Source organism: Stegostoma tigrinum, chromosome 22, assembly GCF_030684315.1.
Source record: "Stegostoma tigrinum isolate sSteTig4 chromosome 22, sSteTig4.hap1, whole genome shotgun sequence".
Taxonomy (NCBI): domain Eukaryota; kingdom Metazoa; phylum Chordata; class Chondrichthyes; order Orectolobiformes; family Stegostomatidae; genus Stegostoma; species Stegostoma tigrinum.
The window spans coordinates 20,096,954-20,119,289 of record NC_081375.1 but is presented as its reverse complement, the minus strand read 5'-3'; the positions used below and the strand labels follow the sequence as shown (position 1 = coordinate 20,119,289).

Genomic DNA, 22,336 nt, shown 5'->3' with positions numbered 1-22,336 from the left:
ACAAGCCATCTAATTTCATTTGGAAATAGCTGTAAGATTAGCTTTGCATAGCTTCTGGGATCAAGCTATTCAAATACTTCTTTCTGTAAGGTCTTTGTGAAATGAAGCCTCAGATGCACAGAACTAATTGGACCTGGAAGCACCCTAACTTCAGCTCTCAATTAAGAGTGAGCAGTTTTTATCTCTCCAGTTCTGGAATTTTACTGCAATTAAAGAAGAAGGCAAGTGCAAGTAATTTCAATGGTAAATACTCAGTCATTGATCATCCCTAAATGTCTTGGCATTTACGCCCTTTGCATTTACAAGACCTAACAGATTTTCCTCATATTTGAGAGCAGAAGTGCTAGTTGCTAACGGAGAAAAGCTTCAAGTGGTTGTCGATTATTCAAAGATATTACTAACATTATGAATCTGTGCCGGGTTTTCATAAAGCAGATGATTAGAAGACTTGATTTTCAATTTCTGTTGAGTATTCACTATTCCATAGAGCTTTGAGATGGATAGGACCTTTTTGTCAACTGTGGTCACCTGCAAAAGATTCACAAGGATGTTAGAAATACATTAATTTTCTTTGGAAAATGTGTTATCAAATATTTCAGAGATTTTTCTGCAGTTGTTTACTTTGAGCCGAAAGGTCAGTTGCCTTTCAAACAAATGATATGGCACACGCCATCCTAATGTGAGTATGGGATATTTATCCTGCACCTAGTAAAATGTATGAAGAATAGTTTGTAACATGAGAAATAGGAACAGGGGTAGGCCAAAGTACCTTGAACCTTTCCACCCTTCACTGTGATCATGGCTGATCTTATTCTTGCGTACATCCTCACATCCTGTTCCCTGTATGCCCTTGATCATTTAATATCCAAGAGCAGAGTTCTCTAGGTGTCTGAATAACATAAGTTACAGGATGATTTGTGGCAGAATTGGACAAGAAGTACCATGAGACCACTCTTGATATTAAGAGCACCTTGTGCCAGCCAATGTCAAGCACCTTTTCACAAGTAGCGTTGTGAATTTCTTGTCAGTCAGTGGTGTGTTCCCAATAAAGGGGGGGATTATTGCTTATTAAATGCCTTGTCGATGATCAAGTTGCCTCATTTGTATTCACCTTCCTATCTTGCTAAACATACCAAACATGTTTAGACATTGAGAAAACACGAGATGGAAACTGGAGTGGGTTCCTCGCAGCTTGCTCAAAATAACGTCCATAATTTGTTCAGTCAAACTGCAGCTCAGGGCATGATCTATGGGCACCAGCTACATCCACCCCCTCGCCCACACACATTGGCATCTGCCAATCCACCACGACTATCATGGCACCTTTCCAATACACTGGCAGGCCACGCTAGAAACGCAGGCTTATAGTGCAACTATAATTTAAAGGATGCAACAGAGACAATTTGCACATAAGTGTCAGATATCCAACTCTAGGCTTGGTCCAGGCTGCTCATTTGCTTTCTTAGCCTTTGCTTATTTAATGCCTGCTTGCATGCGTTCGCAGCATCCATGCAATGCATTAACATTGGGTGTGAATGTATTGGTGTTTCAGCCAGAGCCAAAGGCTCTCACTACTGCCGCACTGAGGTGCTCTTTAACGCAGATGCACAAAGAGGCTGATGTGATGTTTGTCAATAAGAACCAGTCTTGGAACGGGGGCATCGAGAATGTAATTCTGACAGCATGTGCCAGCTACCTACATTGGCAAGCCCACTGCATGTGTACTCAGCCAATGACCAGGTTGGAAACTGATGGATTCTAGTCCACAGTACAGTCAAGGAGAGTGCCACTGTTGGTCAGGAGATCCCAATACCATCCATCACCAGAGTAACCTGCACACAGTCCATGGGCTTCATTTGGGATGCTGACAATCAGGGGCTCCAAGGTCAGATCTGTAGGGCCAGCAGCAGCTTTCAGGAGAACTGTGTATTATCAGTCAGGGAGCTGTGAGAAGGGCCAGGGATCTAGTCAGCCATATACAGAGGCAGCTCATTGAAGCCAATTGGAGGACTGGGGCAAATATAGTCCTGGTTTCCAGATATTCAGGACAGTTCAAGAGACGATCTGTAGAAGCAGTGGGGGTTCACTGCAGGAAAAGGTGGGGCAGTCAGAACAGAGACATTTGTAGAAGCTGGGACAAGGAGAGTGACAGAGTGGGGAAAATCAAGACATATGAGGGGTTACGTGGAAAAGCATCAGAGATCATGGAAAGCTGTGGAAGAGGAAGCAGTGACTACCACTTGATCTCCACATGGGGCACACAGAGGAACAGGGTGGACATCATTAAGTGTAATGCCAGGGCTTAGGGGCAGCGAGGACAGTTGGAGGTAAATCTCGACTTATGAGTCTCCACACCAGGGGGATGGATAGAGATGGACTGTTGGGGAAATGTGGATAAAAGGGATATGGAGGCCCTGGGGCAGGTATCTGACAACGAAGCAGGGCACAGTGCTGAAAGTGTCTGCCACGAGCTATGTTCCCTGTCATCACTGTCCATTCTCCAAATGTAAAATGCTACTCGAAAGTAGCTGGGATAATGCCTGGGGTGGGGGCAGAGTCAGTGTCTCTTTGATGTGCAAAGGCATATGACCTGTGTTTGCTGGACACTAAGACGTTGTAGCAAAAAATACATGAAACAACCATTTGCAAAGCCCAGTTAGATTTAATTTGCAATTAACGGCAAATTGCGATGCATGCAGAATGAAGGTGATTCGGGTTGGATGCTGGTCAAAGGTGATTTGCAACATGCTATCGGTGCTTGAATGTTAGCAACAATGATGTTACTAAAGCTCAAAGCTGGCCAAAGTGGGAACCATTACTTGTATCACTTCCTAAGGTGCTGTGTGAGCCTCACAATGCTGCTTCCTCATCCACCATGAAAGTATAACAATGTTCTTTGCATTTGACGTGGGTCTAATGCTCTGGATCTCTGAATCTCCTTCAGTTTCTATTCTTGGTCCTTTCTACCAAGAGTTCTGGGCTCAGCTGCTGGGAATGTGTTGGTCAATGTGGCTGCCTTCCTGAGAAGGTGAAGATGGAGGCAAAAGGACCAAAGCCAATGGCAAGTCCAGGAGCAGTAAGCCATCACAGACACCAAGGAGAACCCAGCTCAGGAAGGGACCGAGGCCGATACAGGCTCTGTTTGCCCTGCGACACTGGGATGGAACTACAACTGATGCTGGAGTAGGACCTGAGGGCGGCAGGATTGGGAACCGTCCTGCTTGAATTGACTTGGGGCGAGGGGCAAAAAATCCAGTATCGTCTGCGCAGAGTGCTGCACCTTTCCTGGAAAGTTGTGCTGTGCACAATGGGAGCAGGCAGTGAGGTGATGGTAGTAGATGCTGAGGAACTGAGGGAACAGGAGCATTCCTCCAAGGAGCAGGACAGTGTTACAGGGAGGTGAAGGCTGTTGTTTTCTGTGACAGAGCTCAAATGTATCATATGCTACAAGCCAAACAGAATCTCCTCGACACCCGCTTCCAGTACATGACAGCTGGATGTGCAAAACCTTTGTGGACCATTAAAAGCTGAAATCTAGTTTGCATGATGGGACTGAATATCAGCCTCTAACAGTTTTATTTGTGCTCCCTTTCGTTGTCTCTAAGTAAAAGCTCATGTTTGCATTGATCTGATTGCTTGCTGGTTGTACTGTTCGCCTCCTGAACAGTGACAAGCTCTGGGTCTTCAGTGGGCATTGGGGACAGGGTAAAACAGACTCAGAGGGTGTTCACACAGACAGAGCTACAGACAATAAACTGTGCAGCTTGGTGGTTAAACGACAAAAAGGGTGAGAGAGTGCAGTTGTGCATGTGAGATGATGCCTGCCATGTACTAGGGCAGCTTGGCTTTATATTTGCTGTGCCATGAAGCTGCTGGTGTGGGACACTGATTGCCAATGTTTGTCAGGATGCATAGCAGCCTCTCAAAGATGGCATGGTGGGATGCTGGTCTTTCAGCAGAAATCCGCTAATTGGCAAGCGACTCCAACAGCAGCACATGGTCAAGTGAGGCCAAATCCGGGTGTAAGGGACATTCTCGGGGTAGGTTAGTTTGTTTGTCAAGTTCAAGCAAGAAATCTCAGGAGGCTTCTCAGCAGAAATCCCTCCCAAAAATTAAACGCAACTTGAACTTAGGTTTCTTTTGTCGAAGGTTCAGCCCAAAATGTCTACCAATTTCTTCATTTTGAATATATCCAATGAATAAGCTTCCACAGTCTTCTGGGATAGAGAATTCCAAAGATCAGTAACTCTCTGATGAAAGAATTTCTCCTCATCTCAGCCCCAGCAGACTACCTTTTTACTTTCAGGCTATAACTCCTAATTTTAAGTGTCTTCAGTCAGTGCAAAATCTATGTTTCATCATTTTCTGCCAGTATGATCGAACGTAACACTGTAAGCATTTTTCTATGGTGTTATTGTTATCACTCACAAGACAGAAGACTGGTAAATGTTGGTTATCTCTACCTGACTGTCTGAATGAGAGCACATACAAAAAAGAAGTTTTAGGCTTTTGCACTTATGTTTCTGCAGTCAATGGTGGTATTAGCTCAGGGACAAGCCACAACCAGACAAGGTCAGTATTACTAATTCTATAACTTGTTGGGGGAATGTTTATCTTGTAAGAACAGGTTATATTTGTTCAAGTAAGGTGCATGTTATAGGTAGACTCTGTCAAAATGAGCATTGATACAGTGATGTTGAGCCGCGCTGAAATACTTGGGAGCGTTTTCAGCCCTTAATTCTGATTTGTTTTCGAGAAGAGAACTGTTACAGAGACACAAGAAGTGCAGGTGCAGCTGCCTGGTGAAATGACTGTGTGGTACTGAAGGGGTATAATGCTTAAAGGTGTCAAAGAGATTTCAAAGAGAGAATGACTTGAGATAACAAGGGCTGACACCCCGCTCTGTTCCACTTCCTATGAGTTACGTCCCAAACTGTAGACATATCTGTCTTTAACTTTCACTCCAGAATAATGCACACTTGAAACTTGGGAAGAACTTTGTGCATGATTGATGGATTCCCCAAAGCAGTATATTTCCAAGTCAATCTGTGTTGCGTGTTTACTGGAGACTGACTTGCTGATGTTGAGATAGTTCCTATGCGTGAACAGATAGACCTTTGTATTCAGTAGCTCCAGCTTCCCGTCATTAAGTCTTGCAGCGGCTGCTTCTTGTCCTCACAGCAGACTCTAACAGCTCACAAATTGCATAGCATCATGTTTATATTGCATATGAGAACCATCTGGGCAAAGCAGATCCACCAAATTTTAAACCTCACAGCTCTTAAGAAGGGCTGTCGAGAATTTTTGGAACTTGGCTGTGGACTGTGGTATTTGGAGCACGCCTCAGTGCTGTGAGATCCATGTTCCATTACCCTTATTCTATGATTTCCCTGAAATAGTCTGGTGTGTTATGTTAAAGTGAATTATTCAGAAAACAAATCTGATTTGCCTCCACATCAGTGGATAAGAATTGCTCTGAAAACACAGCAGCCTCTTCCCAGTGTATGATGATTTGCAGTATTAGCAGTATGATCTTACTGAGTTTTGAACATGGCTGTGCTGATTAGTTGGCTGGCAACAGTGTGAGTAATGGGATGTGAGATGAACAATGAATGGATTAGTGTTGCAATAATAGGAATGGGTCATTAATCATGTTGTGCGTATGGTGTGCAGAAACATTTTGTAAAAATTGATTTTGAAACAGATATTTGTCTTCATATACCATGCCTTGGGGTGGTCATAGTAAGCTGTTGCTAACAACTAGGATGAACATGCATTTTGCAGCTCAAATCATTTGTTTGGACCTCGTTATTGAGGATTAGTTGTGCTGGAAGGATAAGATTTCAATGTACTTGGAGTATTGGTGTAACTATCCAGGCATGGCTACAGGCAGGATGTTTCTATTAATGCATTTCTCTCTTGTGGTTTTTGCTTTGTTCTCTTGGGAAGTCCCACCTTGTAAAGTTAGTTCCACCCGCTCGCTGTCCTCCTGATGCAAGTTTCATCTCCATGCTGTCGGATGATCCAAGCTCCCATTGTGAAGCGAAGGGATGCGATGTGCTTTCTTCCATCTACAAGTGACAGTTGCACCGTGCACATAATGCACTAATATCCCAAGGGGAGGAACAATAAAATTTCCTGCAGGCCTCTGATTGAGACAAACAGGTAGAATTTATATTACCAGTAGTGGTCTCTCAATCCACTATCTCAACTGAGTGAAAGTGGTACATGCCCAGGATCTTCATAAGGAGTCTCCTATTCTGCCCACATCGTCCAGCAAATATCTGGCGAGAGCAGTTGAAGTCGTGGTATTTAACTCATTGCTGTAATAATTGATGACTGATTTTGACCCTATCATGTACAAACAGACTACATCCCACATGTATTAATTGTCCACTGTTATTCCATGAGGTTCTTCTGTTTTCTGGTTACTGGTCTCACTGACCCAGCCCACACATTGCATCTATACTCTTCTACCTGCTGCTGAGAAAATTTACTCCAAACTAAGGTTGACCCAAGCCCCAAACTTTTACAAGTAGTCACTTGGTAGAATAGCGGGGTTACTGCCTTATTTTAACCTAATCATTAGAAGTTTTACACTCTGGAATCTCAGCAGCTTTGAGAATGCCCAAACACATGTTGAACAAAACTTTCGTAGTTGGCAAAAAGGGACTTTTGTCTCATTAGTTCTGGCTGAAATTGATTTAGAATTCCAGAGGTGACGGGATAACATAATCACTCATTGCACCACCCAGTCATTCTGGAGGTGTCAGTTGATGGATAGCCCCACCATTAAAGATCTTTCACATTTGTGTCACAACGATTCATATAGTCCTCCTCTGATTTCATTTGACAACTTCAAAATGCTCTGTATCTACTACCATCTGTTGCAGATGACATTTCATTGTTTGTTCTTCATTCAGAAGTGAATTATTTTCAGTATTTTATGCACCAACCTCACCACCTCTGTGGTATCATACATATTATTGACTGCAAGATCTCCTCAGGGCTTTTTTTTTCTCTCCAAAGAGAACTCCTGGCCTCTCCATTCTACCCTTATAACTGAAGTGTCTTACCCTGGAGCCATTTATAGAATCTCTGCTGCACTCTATCCAATGTGTTCACATACTTCCTACAGTATGGCACTCAGATCTGTACACAGTACTCCAGCTGAGATCTAACAGGTGTCTAGTATAAGTTCATTGTAAGATAACAAGGTGTGGAGCTGGATGAACACAGCAGGCCAAGCAGCATCTTAGGAGCAGGAAAGCTGACATTTCGGGCCTAGACCCTTCAGGTTTTTCTGATGAAGGGCCTCGGCCCAAAACGTCAGCTTTCCTGCTCTTAAGATGCTGCTTGGCCTGCTGTGTTCATCTAGCTCCACACCTTGTCATCTCGGATTCTCCAGCATCTGCAGTTCTTATTATCTCTAAGTTCATTGTAAGCTGCTGTCAACAGGATACTGTCTGCTTTTTAACTGCTTCCTCCATTTGTCCTGCCACCTCAGTGATCTGTCCACATATATATACAGGCCTCTCTGCTTCTACACTTCCCTCAGTATTGTAGCCCCTGTTTTATATTTCTGTACATGTTCTTCCTACCAAAATACATCATCTCTCATTTGTCCACATTGAATTTCAACTGCTACCTAACTGCCCATTCCCCTTGTCTGCCCTCTTAATGATCTACATTATCTTCCTTACACTTTACCCTTACAACATTTCCAAGTTTAAAGTTTTGGTAAAGATCTGTCGCTCAGGTTGTGGATGATGTTGTTGACTTGCTTGCCGAGCTGGCTTGTTCTCATGCAGACATTTTGTCACCATGCTAGGTGACATCATCAGTGGAGCATCCAATGAAGCGATGTTATTCTACTCCACTTAGAATTTATACTGTCTGGACCATTATGGTGGGTAGTCTCATTTCTGGTTTTGATCTGTTTAGGTTTGTATATGGGGTCCAATTCTATATGTTTGTTGATTGCGTTACGTGTAGAGAACCATGCCTCTAGGAACTCCCGTGCGTGTCTATGTTTGGCTTGGGCCACTATGTTGAAACTGGAGCAAGTTAATCCTAGTAGCCCAAGCGAAACATAGACACACATGGGAATTCCTGGAGGCATGGTTCTCTACCCGTAATGCAATCAACAAACATATAGAATTGGACCTCATATATAAAACCAGAAATGACACTACTCACCATAACGGACCAGACAGTATAAATTCCAAGCAGAGTAGAATAACATCGTGTCATTGGAGGGTCCACTGATGATGTCACCCAGCATGGTGACAAAATGTCTGAATGGGAGCAATACTTCCAGGTTTCATATAATCGGCAAACTTTGAAATAGTTCTGCACAAATCAAAATCTAGTGCATTGATATATATCAAGAAAAGCAAGGTTCCCAACACTGCTCCCTGAAGACTTCCACTCCAAACCTACCTTTAGCCTGACAAAATATTGATTGACCATTACTGTCTGTTTTCTATTGCTCAACCAATTTGATATCCATCTTGCTATTATGCCTTTTATTTCATGGGCTACAACATTTCTCAGAAGTCTGTTGTATCATCTTCTTTGACGGTCCTTCAAGTTGAGGATGACTTGTTTTCTCTGTGTTTGGGTGTGTTCAGGGTGGCTGAATAGTCCAGCCCTGGAGCTGCAAACTCTGTCGTAGATAGGGCATGTAGTGTTTGTTTCAGCAGATGGGTCGGATACTGTGGAATCTGCCCACTCTTTCCGCTGTTTAATGTCCAGTGCTCCACTCAATAACACTCAAAATAGTGTCTTGCAGATGCTTCTCCAGATTGTGTGTTTCATGGCAAGCAAATCCACTGTGTCAATGGGAATGTTGCATTTGTTTAGGGAGGCTTTCATATCGTCCTTGTAGTGTTTCATCTGCCCTCCAGTCCACTGCAGAGCTTGAAGTAGAGCACTTGTTTAGAAAGTCTTATGTTGGACAATGTGGCTGCGCATCACAGCTGGCTGTGCATTATCAGTGCCTGACACTGGGGATATTGGTCTGGGAGAGGACACTCAAGTTGGTACACCTATACTGCCAGTGCATTTGGAGGATTTTGTGAAGGCAGCACTAGTAATAACCTCCCAGGGATTTGAGAACCTCCTGTATTACTAGACGCCTCAGCATGTGTAATGTTTCCATGTGTAAATCCCCTTTCTCCTTTTACTCTGGTTTTTAACCTCACTTTTATATTCCATGTGCCATTTGGAGACTTTGGGATTCACCTTTATGTTGGCTGCCAGTCTTTTCTTACCATCCCTGTTTGCTTCTCTGATATGTTTTATTGCCACCCCTCTGACCCCTCTGATTTTTCTGTATTCCTCTTGGTTTTCAATGTTTTAATTTCTCCCCCCATGTCATCCAAGGAGCCCTGGATTTGTTTGTCTTCTCTTTCTGTAATGAGACAACATACCTTGTCTGCACCCAAAATGCCTCTTCTTTGAAGGTCATTCATTCTTCAGATACAGTTTTTCCCATCAACCCCTTGTTATAGACTATGAGGCTCACCTCTGTTCTTGGCCCATTGAAGCCAGCTCTTTCACAATTAAGCATTATCTCCCCTGCTAACACTTGATTTAACTGGCCCAAGTCAATTCCAAGAACCAGATCCAACAGTGTATCCTTTCTATTTGCACTGGACTCAATTTAGGAATGTTTGCCCCTCTCTGTATTTAACGCTTCCATAAAATGTTAACTCAACTAAATTGATACCTGCTGATACGACAACGCTGCCTGAAATCAGAGACAAATTATGTTTCTTGATTTCATTAGTTTCTTTGTAGTTATTTCAAATCAATTGCAATACAGTAAGTGTACAACAAACAAATGTTATTTATGCAACTAATAGCTGACCTTCCATTAACTTACCATATCATCCGAGAAGACTAAGCAGCTCATGAACTACTGACTGAAATTGAGTCAGTGCATTTGGAAGTTTATTAGAATCTAGTGATTTTGATTGATGAACCAGTCTTTACTTAATAGTAAAGTTTTGCAGTGTACAGAGATAATGGGAACTGCAGATGCTAGAGAATCAATGATAACAAAGTGTGAAGCTGGATGAACACAGCAGGCCAAGCAGCATCTCAGGAGCACAAAAGCTGACATTGCAGGCCTAGACCATTCATCAGAGAGGGAGATGGGGAGAGGGTTCTGGAATAAATAGGGAGAGAGGGGGAGGCGGACCGAAGATGGATAGAGGACAAAATAGGTGGAGAGGACAGTGTAGGTGGGGAGGGAAGGGAGGCGATAGGTCAGTCTGGGGAGGACAGACAGGTCAAGGAGGGGGGATGAGGTTAGTAGGTGGGAAATGGAGGTGCAGCTTGAGGTGGGAGGAGGGGATAGGTGAGAGGAAGGACAGATTAGGGAGGCGGGGATGAGCTGGGCTGGTTTTGGGATGCAGTGGGGGGAGGGGATGAGCTGGGCTGGTTTTGGGATGCGGTGGGGGGAGGGGACGAGCTGGGCTGGTTTTGGGATGCAGTGGTGGAGGGGGAGATTTTGAAGCTTGTGAAGTCCACATTGATACTGTTGAGCTGCAGGGTTCCCAAGCGGAATATGAGTTGCTGTCCCTGCAACCTTCGGGTGGCATCATTGTGGCACTGCAGGAGGCCCATGATGGACATGTTGTCTAAGGAATGGGAGGGGGTGTTAAAATGGCTCGCGACTGGGAGGTGCAGTTGTTTATTGCGAAACGAGCGGAGGAGTTCTGCAAAACTGTCCCCAAGCCTCTGCTTGGTTTCTCCAATGTAGAGGAAGCCACACCGGATACAGTGGATACAGTATACCACATTGGCAGATGTGCAGTGCCTCGATGCCACCTGAAGGTCGCAGGAACAGCAACTCATATTCCGCTTGGGAACCCTGCAGCCCAATGGTATCAATTTGGACTTCTCAAGCTTCAAAATCTCCCCCTCCACCACTGCATCCCAAAACCAGCCCAGTTCTTCCCTTCCCCCCACTGCATCACAAACCAGCCCAGCTCGTCTCTGCCTCCCTAACCTGCTCTTCCTCTCACCTATCCCCTCCTTCCAACTCAAGCCGCACCTCCATTTCCCACCTACTAACCTCATCTCGCCTCCTTGACCTGTCCGTCCTCCCCGGACTGACCTATCCCCTCCCCACCTCCCCACCTATACTCTCCTCTCCACTTATCTTGTCCTCTATCCATCTTTGGTCCACCTCCCCCTCTGTCCCTATTTATTTCAGAACCCTCTCCCCATCCCCCTCTCTGATGAAGGGTCTAGGCCCGAAACGTCAGCTTTTGTGCTCCTGAGATGCTGCTTGGCCTGCTGTGTTCATCCAGCTTCACATTTTGTTATTTTGCAGTGTACAACCAGTTTAAACTCGTAATTTAAGAAGCAAAATAACATTTAACCAACCATGATGCTACCAGGGTCTAAACGTGTTATTGCGTTATGATTCAACAGGCTTTCAGCCCTTTTAATTACTTTATATTTTCACATGAGGGAATGTTGCTAATAAATTCAGCATTTATTGTCCAAGTTGATTTGCCTTTGCGACCTGATAGACTATACCACAGGGCATTGCAGTGGGCCTGGAGTCAAACATCGGGCAGACCAGGTAAGGTTGTATTAATGAATGAGGTGCATTTTTACAAATACTGACAGTTTCATAGTCATCATTACTGAGACAAGTAACATCTCAATTAAAAGATTTGTATAAATTGAATTTAAATTCTGCCAGCTACCATGGATGAGGAGGGCAAGGGATCTCTGTCTAATTTCATTGCAGATGTTAAAGTTTTGTTTATTTTGTTAATTAAATATACATATGTTTAAATAAATGCTGGTTTAAAATAATAGAAGAGTCAGGGCTCTTATGGCACAGTGGTAATGTCCCAACCTCTGGCCTGGGAGTCAGGGTTCAGGTCCTACCTGTGCTAGAGTTGTGCCACAACATGTCTGAAGAGATTGAAATACAATATTTCTAATGAGAGAATGGACTGTAGTGACAGACTGTTGACTGTCGAGGTTCAAGGCCCATCTGCCCCAGAGATGTGTTATAACATCTCCAGATAGGTTCATTAAAATCAATTCCATTATATAAGGGTCAGCTGAGACACTGGGGCAATGGTATGGAGACAAAGATTTCCAAGGCTTCTTCCTATGAATAAACCCACATTAAGGAAATGAATTATGGACTGAAACTGAGAGTGGTCTGGGCAACAGTGGGTGTGGCAAGATTTGTCGCAGAATTCCATCAAAAGTTTGGCGAGGCTTATCTTTTCATCAGGAGCCCCTTCATCTTCTTGTATGCTTTTGACGAGCAGCAAGGCAAGTTTATCACTTTTCAGCAGCGAGGCCCCAGTTAGGGGGGCTTATTGATTATTAAATGCTTTGTTAATGGCCGAACTCGCCTCTTAATTTTCTGCTTCCTGTCTTAATAAATGTGCCAACCAGACCAGACATTGCGAGTTCCTGACATGGAAATCAGATTGGGAACCTGACGACTTTCACTTGCCACTTGCTGCAGAAGTCCTCCAGATTGGACACTGGGCACCAACATCTGAAAGCACTCTGTATGGGCATTGGCCTCACACAGTCCACATCCACAGACATTGATATCTGATACGTGCCAACTTCGAAGAAACCTCATGGCACATCTCCAATCCATTTACAGGATGCTTCTGTACTTTAATGTTGGGTGAGCACAGTGGCTCAGTGGTTAGCACTGCTGCCTCACAGTGCCAGGAACCCGGGTTCGATTCCACCCTCAGGCAACTGTCTGTGTGGAGTTTGCACATTCTCCCTGTGTCTCCGTGGGTTTCCTCCGGGTGCTCCGGTTTCCTCCCACAGTCCAAAGATGTGCAGGCTAGGTGGATTGGCCATGCTAAATTGCCTGTATTGTTCAGGGATATGTAGATTGGGTGGGTTATAGGGGGATGAGTCAAGGTGGGATGCTCCAAGGGTTGCTGTGGACTTGTTGGGCTGAAGGGCCTGTTTCAACACTGTAGTGATTCAATGATCTATGATCTTGTCCTGCACTGATGACTCTTACTACAATGCTGCACCAAGGACAACGTGTGCTCAGGGTCACACACCCGGCTCGTGGACCATAACTCCAGGCTCTTCACTCACACTCACTTGCTCTGAGCTAACTTGGTTGCTGAAGGCATCCCTCCCTTCGATTGCTTTGCCCCCATAGTAAGAGCTGCCAGGCTGTCATTACTGCTGATTCATCTTGCCGATAAATGCAGACTCAAAAGCAGAAAGCTTGTTGTGATTGTCAGAAGGCTTCAGTCAAGTCAAGGGGGGTAGCCTTCACTCAGGGCTTCCGTATGCAGTGAGTTATAGGCGACGTCTGATATCTGTCCAGGGCCTGCTCGGGACAGTCAGAGTCAGGATCCTGTCCTCATAAGGAGTGTGGAACTGAATGATGGGGTGGGTGCAAACGAGTGAGGGAAGATGTGGGGCTGGTAGAGCATCATCCTTGGTGGAAGGTGGAGACAGTAGCAGTGATAAAGTGAGTTTGAGAAGATGGTGACACTTACGTTGTTGGAGTGGAGAAGGTCATTGACCTGCTTCTTGCAGTGCTGTGCATTCCTCCAAATAACTAAGACTGCTCTGATCCATTTGGTACTCTTGAGCCAAGCTTGCAAGGCCTGGTGTTGTGACTCCACTTCTGGTACTGGGGGAAGAGAAAGTCCTGCATCAGACAAAGCCCATCATGCAAGATCTCTAGATCCCTGCCAACAGGATGCAACATCAAATACTCTCTGTCTACCATGTCAGGAACTGTGTGGGGCAGCTCTGAACTGATGGTCTTTGGCTACACAACAGCCTTCTAACGATGATGTGGGCTCGAGGGATGCCAGTGAATTGCAGGATGTCTCATCAAAGGCCAATTGTTGTGAGCACAGCCTGTAGTAAGATGGGCTGGAATCAGACAAGAGGGAATGCCATAGGGGCCAGGTATGTAGTTAACGGAGTGAGCTTTTTGATAAGATAAGGTGATATTTCACTGGGCCTTGCAACAAAACAAGAGGCAAATCAGCCAAAACCATATGACTCAGACCATTTTCTTGTTTTATGCTTCACCACCTGACCTGAAGCCATTTCACTAAAGGCTATCAGGGTCTATTAGTTCGAGTACTGCCAACGCTCAGTAGAGATTAATTAACATTATAAATGGCCAGGCATTGAACCTGGACCCCTGATCATCAATATGTTTCCTCAAACCACTATGTAATGCTTTGAGACTTTATAAAGCTCTAGTTAGGCCCCGTTTAGAATACTGTGTCCAATTTTGGGCCCCACACCTCAGGTAGGATATACTAGCCCTGGACCGTGTCCAGCGGAGATTCACACGGATGATCCCTGGAATGGTAAGTTTAACGTATAATGAACGGCTAAGGATCCTGGGATTGTACTCGTTAGAGTTTAGAAGGTTGAGGGCAGATCGAATAGAAACTTACAAGATAATGTTTGGTTTAGAAGGGGTGGACGCTAGGAAGTTGTTTCCATTAGGCGGGGAGACTAGGACCCGTGGGCACAGCCTTAGAGTTAGAGGGGGTAAATTTAAAATGGAAATGAGGAGACATTTCTTCATCCAGAGAGTGGTGGGCTTGTGGAATTCATTGCCACGGAGTGCAGTGGAGGCCGGGACGTTGGATGCCTTCAAGGCAGAAATCGACAAATTCTTGATCTCAGAAGGATTCAAGGGCTACGGGGAGAGTGCAGGGAAGTGGAGTTGAAATGCCCATCAGCCATGATTTAAATGACGGAGTGCACTTGATGGGCTGAATGGCCTTACTTATGTCTTATGGTCTTATTGATTGAGCATTGAGGGACCACTGCAGTTGTGTTAACAAGTCAGGCAGCTCAGTAGTGTTCCAGTGGCTGGACTACTTTTCATCAGTCAGGCGCAGCTGCTAATAAACTTGTTTAATGTAAAACAAAGAAAGGTGGGAGTAATGAATGGGCCATACATTAACGCAGTAAGGCTATTTCCAGAAAATAAGTTCAAAACTGATACTGACAACTGTACTAACTGCAAAATTTAAAGCGCAAAACGTTGAAAAAGACAGCTTCCCTTTTAATGTGGGACCACACAGGCTGTGTTGAAGAAAGCAGACAAAAAAAACTTGTACTGCTCAATGTACCACAGCCCTTTCAAAGAAAAACCTCCCTGACAGTGTGTTGGAAGCCCCTAAATCAGAATTTCTAAGTATATCCCCAGAAGAACCGGTCATTAGAATAATTTGCTTTAAATGCTGTAGGTCACCTCTTTGATTCAGCTAACTGACAAAGCTTGAGCTCAGTGTGTTGAAGAAAGACATTGTATCATTATTTTAGTGCCTGAACTATTGAAACCTACGCACATGTGTGTTCTGGAGAAATGTACGGGTGCCTCGAAATGTGAGACATTGAGTTCACTGGGAAACTGGACAAAGACTCATGGAAACATATTACTTTTACTACAGTACAGCATTCTGGTGTCCAAAAACCTGGCAGCACAAGAATGATATCCAAAGTGCCAGTAGGTGTTGGCTCAGCTTGCACAATAAGAAGAATGCATGCAGGCTGCAGCAGCCTTTCCGTGACTAGCTCCAATTTATCTGTTTCATTCTAGGGCAGGATCTTGAAGCAGAGCCAGCAGGCAAAGCAAGCCAAAGAATGCAAAGCAAAGCAGCTTTTCATTATTTGAAATCATCTGCAGCTCATGCCATATGTGCAACTTATTGCCCTCAAGAGCTCACTACAAAGAGTTGCTTAGAGTGCCCTTGAGTTGTCAGAGCTAAATGTGATTTGTTTCAAGAAAAAAACAATAGCTGCCCTCATCAATTTACTTGCAGTCAGCAATTTGAAGCTGTTGCTTACATGGCAATTAGATTTTTATTTTGAACTGAGAACTAAAGACCTGATAATTCCTGACCAAACCGCACCATCTCCCATCACCACTGTCACTCCATCACTGTTTCGCAATAGAAAGAAAAGACCTGTTTGATTTTCTTGATTGCAGGATATTCATCTGCACTTAACAAAAAGCCCTGTTCTCCCATCACCCTGTACAGAGATCATATTACACAGCTCTGGAACAAGTGGATTGCAAACCTGGGTCTTTACAGCTTCTGAACTACTATGTGGCTATGATGTTGTAATGTAGAAAACTCAGCAGCCAATTTCACACATTAGGGCACCTAAACAGAGATTTGATGTTAACCAGAGAAGGGTCCAGGCCCGAAACGTCAGCTTTTGTGCTCCTGAGATGCTGCTTGGCCTGCTGTGTTCATCCAGCCTCACATTTTATAATCTCTTTGTAGTTATTGGCCTTCCAATAAATGTATAAATATAGGACATGGGGAAAAATCCCCTTCTCTTTTTTTTTGAAGTAATATTGTGGGGGCTTTTATAGTGCAGGCACAACTTCTCTTTAATGTAACATGCAAAGGATATTGGGAAGCAGCGTGTGGTCTCTGTACATATGGTATACAGGGTTGCATTTATGTACATTTGGGGTGGAAGTGGATGAACAGATCAAAATTGAGAGGGAAGAGGTCACCAGCACATCTCTGTCAGGATCCTGCAGGTGAACATTGCTTATGAGCTTGGGCCATAACTGTCAGGAGACTGGTCAACTGCATATAGGATTAATTGAAATCAAGATCCCATGCATGTCCCGTATGTATCTCACTACTTTCTGGCAAAGTTCACCAGGTAGTTATTAGAAGCAAAGATTCAGGTGTTTTTTTTCATGCTCTCTAACCTGACAAACCTTCGTTATCCCCCAACTGTGAAGGACATCAATGGGGACTGTCCAACTGTCCTGCAAGGTGAGAATTCCTAACTCTGGAAAAATTGATGGCTCAGGAAGAAATAGTTTGAATGATCTTTCTGCCTCAGATGCATTTTTTAAAGAACACTACTGAAGAGAAACGGAAAAATAAACGAGTGACAAACGGCCCACATATAATCTCTCGCTGTTGATGTTACTCAGTATTGACACATGTTGGGGCTAGGGAGGGAGGGGGGGGTGTGGTGGTGCACACAGTTGGAACAGGGTCATGGAATTTTCCACTCACTTGCAATTTACCACTATTTGTCTGAGACACCACATACTTTAGTGGATTTGATGGATAATTTTATTTGGCATATTTCAAAAGGAACTTTTATCAAACAGGCCTTCATGTAAGACTGAACCATAAAACAATGATGAATATTGCTGCTGTATTGTTAATGTATAAAAATGCTCCCATTTATTCTGCCCTTGGTTACTACCCTTTGCACTTTTTGTGTAAGTGTATATCTGAGTCCTGGATTCTGCCTGTCATACAGTGTGAAGATGGCCTCCATTGTTACCTCAGAGTGAAGCAGGCTCTAGGTCCTATTTTAACTCTGTCTTCCAGGATATTCACACTGCATGACTCTTGCCTTACTACAGATGTGAGATGTTTCTTCAATCACGGCAACACAAAGACAAACCTTTCCACAAATCTTTCCTGAGATTGGGCGGATGGCTTGTGCATACCTAAAATCCTGATTTATTCCAACCCGTGGTACAGCACTTGATTATAATTATATGATTTCCTGCTCATCAAAGGTTGATTTTGTTTTGTTATCAGGTTTTGCGCTTCCAACATAATTCATTTGTATGTTATAATTAGTGCAGTGCCTTTTGTTTGAAGCCTATGGCTTCTACAAGGTAGGGCCATGCATTTGGTAAAACTCAGTTTCCATGAGACTTATGTCATTAAACAAAGGAGATCAGAGATGCTGAAAAGTAACAAATATGTACCCATAAACTGATCATCATATATTCAAACCTTTAGCAGCTATTGTTGTTGTGCTTTTTGCACTCATAATCAGTTTGATTTTGAAAAGCTTAATTTTTGCTTTAATTCCACATTTTAACCATATGATATAGGAGCAGAAAGAGGCCATTCAGCCTATTGAGCCTGTTCTACCATTCAGTGAGATCATGTATGATCTGATCATCCTTAACTCCACTTTCCTGCCTTACCCCTGTAACCCTAGTTTTTTTTACTGATTAAAAATCTGACTGTCTCTGTCTTGAATATACTTAATGACCCAACCTCTACAGCCAACTGCACCAAAGAATTCCACAGATTCACTACTCTCTCCTCATCTCTGTCTTAAGCAGGTGACTCCATACACTGAGATTACTCCCCCTGCTCCTAGATGTTGCTAAACCTCTCCTGAGCAGAAAATCCCTCCAGACCCAGAATCAACCTATTTAACTTCTCTGGACTGTGTTTCCATTGAAAAGGGGACCAACAACTGTTCACACTATCCTAGGTGTGATCCAAACAGTGCCTTTTGTAGTTTTATACTATTTTTACACTTCATTCCATTTGAAGTGAATGCCAAGAGTCTGTTTGTCTTCCCAATTACCCTTTGAATTTGGATATTACGTTTTTGTAATTTATGTACAAGGATGCCCAAATCCCTCTTTCCTGCAGCTGTTTGCAAGCTTTGTCCTTTAAAATAATATTCAGCTCTTCCTCTCTTTCTGCCAAAGCGCATAACTTCACACTTCCCCATGTTATGTTTCATCTACTAAGTTTTTGTCCACTTGCTTAACCTGTCTAAATCTCTCTATAGACTGTTTGTATCATGCTGACTACTTGCCTTCTCAACCATTTCAGTATCATCTGCAAACCTGGCAATAACACATTCACTTGCCTCATCAAAGTCATTAACACTTGTCTTAAATTATTGTGGGCCCAGAACTGACCTTTATGGCACTCCACTTGTACAGGTTCATTCTGAAAAGGCTCATTAATCCCAACTCTCTATCTTCTATTAGTTGATCCTCTATCCATACAAATGTCTGATCCCTTACACCATGGGTTCTTACCTTATTAAGCAGCCAAACATGTGGTTCCTTATCAAAAGTTTTTTTGGAAATCAGAATATATTACATTTATTGGCTCCACCTTTGTCTATCCTGCTTTTAACTTCCTCAAATGACACTAATAAATTCGGCAGATATGATTTCCCCTTCATGACACCATGCTGACTCTGCCTGATTATTTTGTGCATTATATATGCTCTGTTACTATATTCTTTATCATTGACTCTGACATTTTCTAATGATGAATGTTAAATTAATTGTCCTGTAATCATGTTTTTTTGGTGTTTCCTTCCCTATTTGAACAAGAGGGGAGGTGATGGCCTAATGGTATTCCTGATGGACTGTTAATCCAGAGACCCAGATAACATTCTGGGGACCCAGATTCGAATCCCACAATGCCATATGGTGGAATTTGAATTTAATTAAAAAAATCTAGAATTAAGAATCTAATGATGACCAAGCATCCATTGTTGATTGTCAGAAAAACCCATCTCGTTCACTAATGTCCTTTAAGGAAGGAAACTGCCATCCTTACCTGGTCTGGCCTGCATGTGACTCCAGACCCACAGCTATGTGGTTGACTCTGAACTGCCCTCTGAGCATTTAGCCAGTGACACCCTCATTCCGTTAACGAATAAAGAAAAGGAAAAGTGTTACGCTGGCAATTTTCCAATTCTCTGGGAACAGTCCAGCATCTAAAGATTCTTGGAAGATTACTACTGGTGCAGTGGTTTATTCTAGAATAGTACAGCTGTCAAAGAATTTCCTGCTTCTCTTGGACGCTTGCCTTCTTTGCAACATACTGTTTAGAAAGATAACACAGGATATGATGTGACATTCAGTGGCTAATAAACAATAGAAAGACTATTGAAGGAGGATTTAGTTCTCAAAAGTTTGAGAAAATAACAGAATAACACAGCAACAAAAGCATTCAATACGACCAGTTTCCATGCTTAGAGTACAATCAGTCCTCGGCATCTTTTTAAATTGTTCAGCAAGTCTGCACTGTAATGAATGTACGCTCCCACTACATTAATTCCATGTGCATCTTTCAGTGTACCTGGAAATTCAGATTGAGAGTATTAATGATTTTATCGTTTTACTTTGATTTTCTGCATAGCTATATCTGATTAATGTTGAGCTTTATATTTTCATGGTTATGAAGGCCTTGCAATTTCTAGTTAAAGAATATTCTCAGGCAATATTGCTCAGATCAACACACTGGGACATAGGATTGAAAGAGCATTTAAAATTATGCACACACAAACTGCACTATGGAAAAATACATTTGCTGATTGGCAGAAGTGACCAATAATGTTGAAGATTGGCATTAGATTAATTGAAATGCCACAGTTCCAAAAGTGCATACTCATTCCTCTGGTTGAAGTAATTCCGTCATGGGGTGTAACAACAGGTGTGGAGATGACTTCTGAAGGCCTACACAGTGATTCTTTGCTACATATTCTTATTGTGTGCAGCCATATCACACTGTACTTAATCTTTACTTAAAATGTCACGCTAGCTCGAATGAAAGAACTGATTACAAAGATTTTCTGACAAAAAAAGAGAAATTTTATTACTTTTTCAACCACCACAAATAATAAAACATGATATCAAACACATACAAACTGGTGTAAATTTTAGAAGGGGTGATTATCTGATACAAAGAGTAACATCAAGAATGTGCAATTTTAAAAAAATCTTCATAGTCCTTGAGGTGGTAGGCTCACTGTTAGCTTAAAACCACCATGTTTAATGAATAACTTGTAGCCTCAGCAGTAGCAAAATTAATGAGTATGTTTGTGTCCTTACTGAAGAGATGTTTCTCCAATTTGCTTTATCCTTCAAGAAAGGTCGAAAGAAACTGGGAGAGAGTGCAAACTTTCCAGTTTGGTGTTACAGGTCCATTTTTCTCTCTTGGCTCAAAAGATGTTACCTGAAAAATAGTTCCTTTATGTATTCTCACCTTTGGCTTCAAAATTTCTTTAATAAAGACATATAATTTGCTGACAAGTCTTTTATCCCAGTATCTGAAACTTCCAGAAAAAGATAAATCAAGGAGACACAGATCTGTGTGACTGGTTTCAGTGATTTTGATGACACATTAATTTCAGTTTAGCCTGCCCGTCTTTCATTGATGGTTTTATAAGTTTGGCTCAACTGGGTCAGGTGATCACTGCAGCCATCTTAGGTAAATGTTTTTCCTTTCTTTAAATGATTTTAGTCCATGAAAGGTCCCAGATATTCAAAAAGAAATAATAAAGTCAAAAATTGATAGCCTATTTTTACCACAATCATAACAATGGCATAACATAGTGAAATCTATACAGTTAATCCTGCCTTAAATACCGGCTGTCGGTATTTGAATATCTCATGCAAGAATGAACTACTTGAGAATATTACCACAGAGGTTGGTTACGATGAATTTGGCAGTAAACCAGAACAATTGCTTTTGTCATTGGGAATTCCAGTTAGGAACTGTCAACAATACCATAAATTGCCACGAAAATATTTAAGTCCTTCTTTTCCTAGATAGCGTCAGTGACATTTTGTAAGACAACTGTCTCCCAAGGATTAAATGGTAAGTCTTAAAGGCTGACTGCTCATTTTAGATGCAGGTAAAACTTGCTAATTGGAAATGCATTTTTCAAGCAAAGTAGGTCACATTCCCCGGACCGCAATGTTTATTCCTAGAGTGAGGAGCACCTTGAAACCCATAAATCATTCTCTAATTTCTGGGTTATGAGTGCTTCCTAACATAAACAATGAAAGCACAAAGAGAAAGCAAAAGATCACATCTCATGACCATTCATCATTAAAGACTGACAAAGGGAAGCAGCTGAGTAAAGATTACAGTTTTCTTTAGAATTCCATTTGTCACTGCAAGATATGCAAATTTTACCTTGTATTATGTCAGCATCATCTCAACATGCATTTAACCCATTTTTATTCCTTGTCAATAGGAACTTAGCTATTGGAATTGGACTGCAGAACTTCCCAGAAGGTCTTGCTGTCAGTTTGCCATTGCGAGGTGCAGGAGTTTCCACATGGAAAGCGTTCTGGTGAGTAAAAGCTAAATTGTTGGAGTTGATGGAGTTCTTCAAGCATAGCAAATCAGACTAACTCCATTTGAAAATCTGAAGGTAAAATTTAAGTAAAAGTCTTAATATCATTCAGTTTCAATGTGTGCTTACTGATGTCAGAATACTTACCTGACACATTTAGGGGAGCAGTGGACTCTCTACCATCATTCACCTGAATGGAATAAGACCCCTTGGTGTCTTTTATTTGAACTAATTGGAACATAGAACAATATAGCGCAGAACAGGCCCTTCGGCCCTCGATGTTGCGCCGACCTGTGAGCTAATCTAAGCCCATCCCCCACTATCCCATCACTATCCATATGCTTATCCAATTACAATTACAGCCAGAGCATCACTTTCAATATCTTCGAGTCATAGGGACCCACACAGAAAAAGA

General features: G+C 42.6%; 1 protein-coding gene across 2 annotated transcripts in view; it reads left to right on the top strand.

The window, feature by feature from the left end:
• The window catches only part of LOC125463672 (zinc transporter ZIP11-like), a 695,024-nt gene that overhangs the window by 659,602 nt on the left and 13,086 nt on the right, over positions 1-22,336 (top strand). For both annotated transcript variants that reach the window (XM_048555242.2, XM_048555241.2), the window contains exon 7: positions 21,820-21,918. In XM_048555242.2, the coding sequence (XP_048411199.1) occupies positions 21,820-21,918 (99 nt within the window). The remainder of the gene's footprint in view (positions 1-21,819; positions 21,919-22,336) is intronic.